A 12,127-nucleotide genomic window follows, 5' to 3' on the forward strand; every position below is an offset into this window, starting at 1 on the left:
GAAAACACGATTGGACTGACAGAGTTTTGCATAACTACACCTGATTTTCGTACTATACATTTGACAGTGTACTTAATATCTTACTGAGGTTTGAAGATTTTTACAGTCTAACAAGTCTCTGTTTGACGACCGATGTTATTAATAGGTAATAAATACGTACATGTAACGAGACTATGGGAAAATATTGATTTTGTAATTTCCTGAAAAAGGTTACGATATTTTTCACCGACCGTATAGGCAACTGGTAGTAAGACTCGTTTGATACAATTTTTGGAAAACAGACGTTTTACTTTTACACACTTACATTAAAATCCCTACCAAAAGCCAACAAAAAAATAAAAGTGTGTATTTTACATTATATTTTTACACACACGCACATAGATACACAAGACACCTTTTGCGGTGTGTCTGTTATAAAAAAATGATATACACCAAAGAGATTCTTTACTGCACCACCGGGTGTGCTTAAGAGTTGTGCGTGCGCGGGCGACCGTGTCAGGGGCGTGGGGGCGCGACCGCCACTACCGCCACAGCGCCGCCGCCGCCGCCGTCGTCGCCAAATCTACCGTCGCCGACAGAGACCGACCGACAACCGTTTTGTGCCAAAGGCTACACCGTGTGTCGACCGCACGCCAGTCGGTCACGCTGCGCCGTCCGACAAACGCGTGTTTCGCAATGCCTTTCCGTCGTTTTCGTCCGATTGGCCGTCCCGTCACGTACAACGTCGCCACAACGCCGTCGTAAAGTAAAATCATTATATCATCCGTCGTCGCGATACTTACTTACCATTGCCGGCAGATCACAAACCACAACACAGAAGGGAAGGAATTTTTTTTTTTCTTTTTTAATCAGTATAAACACCCGCGACGGCCGTGACTTTTGAACTTGACTTTTTACTCCGATTTTGCGATGTCTTTCTGATCGACGGGACGCAACTATATATATATACGGCGGCGAACTCACATGAAATAATATAGACGACTGTCATTTTTACTGGCGGTACGTATACAGTTTAAGTATATTGTATCTATATTGACATAATACAGTTATATGGTACTATTTTGTTATTATTTTGTTAATTATTTTATTACAATAGTGGAAATAAAAATACTAATACTTACGTGAAACTTGTTTTCTCAAATGTAATATAATATGGTATTTATAGTTGATAATATTTAACCTAATCCTTTGAAAATTGTCTAAAATGAGATATAACATGAATTGAAACGCTACTACGAATATTGCCGGTAAATTATAGCAATAAATGAAACTATTTGTACTTAATCGAAAACACAGTTGTTATTCTTTAATTTTTATAAATCGTAAAGCAAACGACGTGTTGTAGTAATAATGTACGTAAAATAACTATTGAGAGTTAGAATAACGGCCATAATAATAATCATTAAGTCGTTGGTATTTCTAACGAATAGAGTATTGTAAATGTAACCTACCTATATTAAATGATAGTAAACTTTTAACTCGAATGTTTTATATAATGTACGATTCTGGTGTTTATTAAGTTATTAATTTAAATATTATCAAAATAATGTAGTCATTTTTTTTTAATCTTACTACCTAAATGCACCAACTATAAACGACGGTGCTTAAAGTACTTTTTATTGTTGTTCATTTAATCTATAAACCTTTATTTTCGTCATTCTCTTATTTAAAACTAGACTTTTAAATTAGGTACCTACATGAAACAACTTTTAAACAAACATATAAGTAGGTACCTACGTATAAAGTTTATACCCATGGGAGTTATGATCAAAATTGTGTTTTATGGTATAATTATATAAGATTAATGATGATACATATAATAATTGATTAAAAACTTCCACTCTATACAGAAATCAGATTTAATTTTATTTCGAAAGTAGATACTTCTATTATTAAATTACATACGCAAATATAAGTATTTAGTCATATATAAAATAATATTTTTTAAAAGTACATAATATTATATTAGAAACACTATTATACGACGAAATAAATAGTTTCTTATATAATTTTTGATAATAATATTATGACTGTTAAATGAATTAAAATGATAATATATAAATAGTAAATGATTTACTTTGACTTGTTGGAGTACAGCGTAGTAGATAATATGATTTCACTAATTTTGATTAACTCAAGTAAATTTCATTACTTATATTTTATTGTGATTTCAAAAAAAATAAAAAAATAAAATAACAATAATTGAATTATAAATCCACTAACAATATGACTATTGATATAAATATAGATATACTATATTATTACTATATCGAATTATTATTTTTGTTGTACCTATATCATCATATTATTAATCTTATCAAATTAATTAAAATACCTTTTAATTATGCGTATGTTAATTTGATTCGAAAATCAATAAAAAAATTAAAAAAATTGATATTGATTAAATAATGATTCAATGTTGTCAGATATTTATGGGTTTTAAATAAAGTTCTCATGGGTTTCAGATATTTAGATATTATATACACATGTTTTGTGTACTTTCATATTTTAAAAAGAATACCACTTGTTTGAATTTCGAATTAGATACACTAACATATTCAAAATAATCATTCGACTAACCATTTACGAAAATAAGGATGATGTTTTTCATTAAAAAAAAAAAGTTGGTATCACCAAAGCACACTTCTTAACTAATATAAAGCATTTAAGTAGTTAAAAATATAGCCCTAAAATAATATAAAATTTATTAAAATCAGAATCTCAATAAATGTATTACTAAAGGAAAAATGGGTGTAAACATGCGTAATGAATCACTGTACCTCTATAATGTATATTATATAAAATGATAATTATACTATTGATTTTGGTTACTAATTTTAAAGTACGAATCATAAAGTATATAATATGTTTTTATAATCTTCGATATTTTTCTTAACGTATTTTGTGATAATATGCCTATAGTATAAAATGTGCGTATTATTTAAGTTAAAGGAATTTCTTTTTAAATTAAAAAAAAATAGGGCAAGCATGCTTAGTGAATCACCTTGTGTAAATAGTGGATTAAATTCTCTCTTTTTAAACCGAATTATCTGTTTTATGTTATTACTAATCAATAAACTATTGTCAATTATCAAATTTACGATGTTTCTCTTGGCAACAATGGAGCGTCGACATTGTTTGTTTTTTTTTTTTGTACTTAAGTTTGAATATATTTTATTGTCTTTAGACATTTTATTTTTGACAAAATAACCTGAAACCATAAATCAACTTTATTAAGTATTATAAAAGTTATATGGTGTATAAAATCTTTATCACTGGAATAATAATATGTAATATAATTAAATGTATTAACCAATGATTTATATGCATTTAATTAATTTAATAAAAAATTATATTTATTTTATAGTTTATAAATGAAAGATCGTGCCGAGCTTTAAAATTTCAGTTTATTGATCATTTGTTAGGTACTTGAGTATTAAAGAAGTTCGAAAAATGTCTTTATGTATATGTGTAAGACTAAAAAATATACAGCATAGAAATTCGGTATTGAATGCTTGACTAGTTTAACATAATATAATAGTCATCGTGCTATCTATATTTATAAGTAATTATAAATCATTACAATATATATTATTTAATACAGTATTTAAATGTTACCGTATTTATAAAATAAATAAAACCTATACAAATTAAATTTATTATTTAAAAATTAATAATTAAAATTTCTCTAACGTCAAAGAAAATTTTAAATTATAATGATTAAATAAGTTATATTAGCTGTTAAGTTAGGTTTTCTATATTTTTTCTTTTATTTTAACAATTTTAGAAAATACTAGATTACTTTTACTGAACTAATTAAGATTGTCAGCCGTGACCAATTCTTCTAAAACTTTTCGAGCATATAAAACAAAATATTGGAAAACTACTATATTTTCGTAAGTGTAGAATCTAAAATCATATTATTGTCAAGCTTTACTAGAATTGTAAAACTAAAAATGTTTTTATAATAAATAAATAATTTGTCATGGTAAAAATATATATTCGATATCAAATACTTGAATAATTGATAGGCAATCGTCAAAAGTCATTTTTATTTGTAGGTATGAACTAAAATTTACAATAATTAAATACTAATAATAATACTATAAAGTAAAAACTAATACGTTTATTTGTATAGAAATAAATTATCGTTTGCTCGATTCTTGATAGTTGATACATCTTATACATTATTGTTGTATTCAGAGATTGAAAATTGTAATATATGTACGTGTTGTCAACATTTGTATACTAATGTTGATTTAAAAAGTACTTAAATTAAATGCTTTGAGTACAGTTTTTTTTTTTATAAATAACGTAAAATAAATCTGTTAACCATATAACCATAATATAATATTATATTACTATACCTACTTGTTTACTTATTAGCTATCAATATAAAACGTATGTACTTTGGTAAATATTTCAGTGCTAAAAGATTTTAACATTTTAATTTTAATCTAACAATCAAGTTATATAGCTAGGTAATATATATTTCTATGGAAATATAATATAGAGTAAAAATAAAAGAGAGTAAATATTCAATAAAAATATTTTAAATTATTGGTAAATTAAAATATTATCATAAAAACATAAAAACTATACTTTGATTTAGACAAACTATCATAACTTTGAAAATAAGTTAGTGGAGCACTAATTCGAATCACAACCAAAATAATTAACTTATTTTTTTTAACACTTATTATAAGTTACTTATAATGTAATAAGAAGTTAAATTAAAATTATTTTGATATATTGCAAAAATGTATGATAAGAACAATAAAAAATTATTTTAAACATTAAAAAACAAAGCTTTTACCCGGATAAATAAGTTGGCGTAGAAGATCTGTAATGTTACATAACTGTACAATCGATTTTATGAGAAAAAAGATTAACAAAGCGTTGATAATTGCATTTCAATATACAGAAACTATGTTGACAGTTCTTTTAGTAATATATTTGATGAATCTAGACTTTAAAGAGTTTTTGAATATCAGTAAATCTAATTTTCAAGCGAGGACACAAGTCGTTGAAATTATTTCATCAATCTATTTAGATTGTATAATAAGTATTTGATTACGAATATATCACACAGTTCTGCCTATATCTAATATTATTTTCATAATTAACATGATTTGGAAACAGAAATAAAACAAATAATTGATTATTACACAAATGCGACTGAATTTAATTTTCAGTAACTTAATAAATTACATTCAAAATATAAATTATTATACTGACTAAATATCAGAATTTAGCGCAACTCTAATCGTTGTGTTCATATCAAACTTTGAAGCCAAAAATAAACATACAAATCATAGTCATATAAGTAGTTACGCTTTAAAAACTTTACTTTCCAGTGTGCACAGTACGTTACTATTTTAAAGCGTGAATTTGTGATGTAAGCTATTTTAATAAATTAGTAAAAAATGTTGAAAAGATACCGTTTGTGGTATCACAAGGTATAAATTAGGAAGTAATATTATTTTATCCATAAACCACCCACTAATATGATGTCCCTAATTAGATTTCATACTAAAATCAGTATAGCCAGAGTTAAAGTAATGTACCTAAACGATAAACAATAATAATTATTTTAAAACTATTAAGTATATCAGTAGGTAATTTTAAAATACACTATTTCTTTGTGAGCATTGGGAATGCATCCGAAGTTCCGAAAACAGTTTGATGTATAATCGCCGCAAAACGAGGAGAAAGTTCATGACCAAAATTAAAGTTGTTATTATTATGGTAGGTTTTTAACATATTTATTTTATATTATACGTGTAAAAACTAGAATGACGTGCGCTTACTTTACCTTCTGTGGTGATCTTGTGGTGGTGTAAGAGTTTTGCCCACTTAAAAATGTGGTTTAACGGTTTTAAACAATCAAAATAAAGCCACTGCATTATAGTTCTTAAAAATTAATAAGTACGATACTTCAGAATCATTTTAAACGTTTTAAAAACGAAAGAAGCTTTACTTAAATGTAATGTGCGATGGGACCTACCATTTAAGTTCCAGTCTGTTGAAGATGCTATTTATAATAATTCGATTAAAATCTATAACATCTATATCATCATGCCAATTTCACCTAAAATACGTAGGTATCCTGTGTATATTCTGAAATATGCTTTCGTCTTCCATTACTTCTTTGAAATGCACCAACGCATTAATATTCCGACCCTAATAATAATGTTGATTATGAACGGTAAATAACATGTCTTAAGTCCTAACTTAAACAGCTTTTCAATAATGTTTAACGATATCGTGGGATATGATGTGCAGTGGGTACCTATATACAAAGGAGAACACCATCATCGTGTATTTACTTTGATTGTTGGTAGTTACTAGTTAGAAACAACACAATTAATAATATGTTTGCGTAAATGGTGAATACTGCGCGATTGGTTCAAATGGAATAGTATAATAATGTGTATGTGTGTATTTGTGTTATGATTTAAAATATGGCTTGATGTTAACTAGTTATATTGGTGCAAAATATATCACTCCGTATAATATAATAATTTATTACGTAAATATATTATATATAGATATATATCGCGTACTCATGACGTTTAAATGTATATTATTACTTACATTTATTTCATAATAATATGTAAGCTTTTAAATATTGATTTATTTACAATTGATTTGTTACTAAAAAACATAGTACACCATTTGTCTACCTATATATTACACACTATCAATAGAATAATATGTATGTATGGAGAGTATATTCACAAAAGAATGTCCATGTAAACCGCGGAGACACAATGTCGACCACAAAAACATTTTGGCGAAGACAAAGACGAGACGTGCCAAGTAAATTCAATGTTTATAGCGAAATATCCGTATGAAAGAAATACATTTGCACTTTATGTTTGATATACAATGCACAATGTACATATTATATTATTATTGTGTGTATAGGTATGCAAATAATATATAATATATCATAGCGTTATTTTACATATGCACTCGAGATTATGTTGTTGCTAGTATATGGTGTTGTCAATTTGTTTAAAATATATATCTAAATATTGCTCTGCACAGAAACGTATTTTTTAATCGACAATTCGATAAATATACCAAATAAAATTATTAAAAACACGAGGTACTAGAGGTAAATATAGATACTTACTCGTAAACGTAATAACATACTATAATGGTATAGGTAGGTATATGGTATTTTTTTTTAGGTATCATTAAAATTAAATAATGATAGTTTGATCAATAAACCATAACAATGATTTCAAACACAGCCTTAGACGTTTAGCGGAATTATATTATCGATGTGACAATCAAAATAAAACACGATCTCATAATTAGAATTTATCGAAGGTAAATCAAATAACTATAAACGATTATTCAAATGCGTGATATCACGAAAGACTCAAATTTGCATATAGTATCTACAACTCTACATAGTGCATAGAATATTAATTTTAATGTATTCATTATTTTAATTGGTGATCAATTATATTGAATGTTGTTCATATATAAAGTATATATTTATGGAATAATATAAAGTTCGTTTAATAAAGTAAAATATATTATAAATGTAGTTTCTGTGCTTATGTTTAGATCTTTTTAAGGATGTAATTAAATAATTAATAACATTGCAATACATTAGTAGTTTTACAATATATATTTTAGTTGGTAGCAAGTTTATTCAATCAAACGTTGTAATTTAACTTAAAGTGAGGTACAAAACTACAAAATAGTTGAATTTTTTGATTCACTCAACCAATTTCTAAGTTCCTAAACTAAATTCCGTGCCAAAATAAGAAATAACGTATAGAGAGGTGATTACAGTTATCGGTTGAGACCATAGAAACTCAGAATTAAATTTTAGATATCCTATGAATGTCCTAACATTATTAGATGAGTGACAAATCGCAGTATTATTAGTTTTATTTTTTATTTTATAAACTCGGTATAACTTCTTTAGTTTTGACAATTATAGTTTTAAGTATAAACTAATCAATCAATACATAATAGGTACTAAACTATTAAATTAAGAAAACAAATATTAATAATGAAATTTGGTCCGCGATATTATAATTATGACATTAATTGTATTAAACTGATAACAAAATTTGAATGTTTTAACATTATTATAATAGGGAAGTTAATAAGGTCTCATTAATGAATTAGGTTTGAAATGAGAAAAATATCAGATATATTATCTGTGTGAATTTGAATTATTGGTAGCTTATTAGCTTAGGCATATGACTTTGTTTTGAGCTGAGTATAAGAATCGGGGACTTTGGCTGCAGGTTGAGGTTAGCAATGTGGCCTTTAGTAAAAACAGTACATTTGGCGGGATTTTTACGGTTTTTAGTGCAACGTTATATTATTGTAATATATTAATATGTAACTTTTTTATTCGCGTTTAATCTCCAGATGAGCGAACATGTCAAGTAATATGTACCTAGTCAATAGTAATAACATGGTCATTTTGACTCTAAATAACTTCTAAATAGCTCCTACCCATAATATGAACAATAAATTATTTATTAGCACAAAGTTTATAATATATATTATGTTTTGTTTTGTTTTCAGGTAAAAAAAAAATGTCCAGTCGTCATGAGTCGTTCACTGCAGAATATTGTACGGGTGAAACAGTCACACTGTACAGTCAACAACACCACACGAGAATACATCTACAAACTCACGCCCACGCAAACAATCACATTCCATTAAATCAAAGTAATATATTTTTTAGTTTTTTTTTTTTTAATACTATAAAAGTTCTAATAACTTATCGTATTCAAAAATTACGCAATACAATGAACAGTCTAGTAGTGCATAAATTGTTTATCACGGGATAAAATGGAATAATCCATTCAAACGAGAATCAATACTGTCTTGAAATATGTCTAATATTCTGTTGGTACAAGCTTTAGTAATTTTTATAGATATATTTGCATTATCAATAACATTAAATTTATCCAAATACTATTTTAATTCCTTAAACTATGATAATTCTAAAAACACTTTAAATAGTTTTTCACTAGGTATGCACTTTAATTGAAATTAATTGTATAACGAGATAAATTGTGGTTTGTTGAACAGTTGAAGATAGAAATATACATGAATAATGTTCTTTTGATTTAATGAAATCGTAATTAAAATCTTCATTTCTTTCGAGGTAGATAGGTAGGTACATCGTTTCTAGATTCGTTTAGAGATCAAAATTTAAAAATAAAAATGTGAACAGTAAAATACATTAAACCCCTTCGGGGTAAACAGTAAAAATATAATCAACCATGATGTTATTTACAAATGCAATTCGTAAACTGTCAAATACAGCCCATGATTTAGATATCTGGCTTATTTTTCACACTGCGATTTATTAACCAACATTGCAATTTAGATAAACATCGGGTGTATATTGGTAACACACTTATAGACACTGTCATGGCAAATGCGTACAGTTTTAATGAAAAATGGGTATTCGAAATTGCAACGACCGTTTTGTATTATATTATGACAAACGTTCGATGCACCTAGAATAAAACCAATACGAATAGTCGTGTATCTACAGATTTTTATATTTTACGTGTATTCGGCAGAGATAAAAAATAGTACAACAGATGATAAGCACATCGATACATAATTGCAATAATAATTATTAGGCATCGCTTAAATTCATAAAATTATAGACAACATTAGTTAACGTAACTACTTGAAATTTGATAGGTACCTATATGCTTATACATAAAGCTAAACTAATTATATTAATATAAGAAAGTTTGTTGTTTTAAAGGTATTTGTTATAAGTGTATCTATAAGTTTCAATATGGTTTTAGTATTTTTACTGACACAACTAATTCACATACTACTATGGTGGATAAATTAAATATACTTATATACACTAAAATGCATGGGTATATAAAAATGAGAATCTTTTAATTCCTAAACCTAACCTATCGTTTAAATAAAATACAATTTAAACTATTTTGTTTTATATTCGTACATTTACAATGTTCATATTGTTATATGTTTAATTTAATATTTAAATATAATATAATAATAATAATATATTGATTTGTTTACTCCCGTATTGCATACAACTTGGTTCAAAGTCTACAATATTCAATTTTATTATTTTATAAAAACCAAAACTTTTATTAGACAAACTTAAAAGTGAATATAATTTCAAAAATTGTATTTTTTACTGTAGATTCTTAGAAATTAAATAGTATTGTGAAATGTAAAAAAGACACTTTTTAAATGGGAAGTTCGTCAAAAAATATAACTTTAAAAGTCCAATTTTGTGAATATTAAAATATTGTTCTAGATTGAATTTCTTATAATCAAAGTTTTAACGAAAATAATACATTTTTAGCATTTATTCTAATTTTATGAAATTTAATACTAAATAAGAACATCAAGATCAATATTATTTTGTATCCTAATGTGATTTTATTGCGAAATAACTATATATAATATGAATTTATAACACTTAATTTACATTAGTCTTAAAGCATTTATTATTGCCTTATCACTTATTAACCTAATTATAATTAATACTTTAGATATACTATAAAAACAGTTTTTTGAACAGCTTAGGTTGTAACTTGTAACCTACAGTCATTTAACAGAATAAAAATAAATTGCGTATTACAATTTTTAAAAGTTTCCTCGTATGAGTTTAGATAACTATGAAAAAGCCATTTTTATAAGTACTTGCTCATTATAACTTATTTTCGTTTTTAAAAACTATTTTTTTAAATTTATTAAGAGGACATTATATTCGCATTTGTTCAGTGTTGTCTCTGTCTTATTGACGAATAACATAGTAAACTTAACGTTCTGAATCATATATTTTACTCTGTTGTTTTTAATAATTTTACAGCAATATGACCTACTATCAAATTTTAAGAGGAAAAAAGGACTTTGTAGTAGTAACGTCATGTTTTTATATTTTAATTTTGAAGATAATTCTGATCAATTTATAATGCATATTTTCAGGAAACAATACAATTATTTGTCACCTGTATTTTTAACTCTAATTCTCTAAAAAAATGTTATTGGAAACAAACCAACGTAATAAAATTTATTATTTTTACTAATTAATAATTATATTTTATTTTGTTCAAAATGTGGTAGACTTAGACTATGAAATATTAGTCATTATTGTAGTATAAATGTTGATGTTTCTTAAATGATTAATTGCATATATTTTTGTAAAATTAATACTAATTAAATTATTTTTTTATTTTGTTCGCAAAAAACCTAATTAATATTATTGTAATTATACGAGTAGTAATGCTAAAAACTCGTCAGAGGTTTCGGCGTTAGTAATTATTATTGTAACAACTCAAAGTGTAAGTTCGTTGATAAGTTTACTCCAACCTAATCTCTAATGAAGCAGATATCTGTCTAAAGTCTCATTAAGACAACATAACTAAAGTAACTATAGTTATAATTAACAGTTTAATAGAATAATAATGTGATCAATATCAATTTAAATAAATATCATTAAAATATAAAATGTATGCTTTGAATTCATTAGTGATGACTGATGAACTACAAATAAACGAGGGAGTTGGCATGACAAGCACATTTTTGGTTTATTTAAAAATTACAGATATTATCACACGATTTTTATTCGACTAAATATTGACAGTCTGTATTTATAATACTTATACATTTTATAATAATTAATAAGTAATATTATGCTCGTTATACGGTTATCTTATCACCGCTTTTAATAACTTATCTACTCAAAAAACTGAAACGATGTTATTGAGGAAAATATTATACACTTCTATGCTAAATTTAAATAACGAACATTTTTATTTTTATAACGCCATAGTACTATATAATACGAATATCGAAATATTGAACTTAGAAAACTTGAATTTATAACAACTATAATTATAGTGGTGTTGAAATACGGCATTTTATTTTAGTGTTATACCATTTTACACCTTTTATGTTCTATTACATAGTCATAACACTCATAACTTTTATACTTTGCTAAGAAAAGGACGTGTCTTAATGCATTTACGTTAAAAATTTAAGTGTTTCATGTTATATTTTGCATAGGAGTAGACTTTATGTGGTTATTGACAAAGGCATAATCCAAGTATAATACATGAAAAAATGAGTAAAA

At 25.8% G+C, this 12,127-nt stretch overlaps 1 protein-coding gene across 2 annotated transcripts in view; it reads left to right on the forward strand.

Moving 5' to 3' along the window:
- Positions 1-595: 595 nt before the first annotated feature.
- LOC132926499 (calmodulin-binding transcription activator 1) overlaps positions 596-12,127 on the forward strand; it is a 116,470-nt gene continuing 104,938 nt past the window's right edge. For both annotated transcript variants that reach the window (XM_060990863.1, XM_060990864.1), the window contains exons 1-2: positions 596-999; positions 8,566-8,712. In XM_060990863.1, the coding sequence (XP_060846846.1) occupies positions 8,577-8,712 (136 nt within the window). In that variant the 5' untranslated portion in view covers positions 596-999; positions 8,566-8,576. The remainder of the gene's footprint in view (positions 1,000-8,565; positions 8,713-12,127) is intronic.

Source organism: Rhopalosiphum padi, chromosome 3 (assembly GCF_020882245.1).
Source record: "Rhopalosiphum padi isolate XX-2018 chromosome 3, ASM2088224v1, whole genome shotgun sequence".
Taxonomy (NCBI): Eukaryota; Metazoa; Arthropoda; class Insecta; order Hemiptera; family Aphididae; genus Rhopalosiphum; species Rhopalosiphum padi.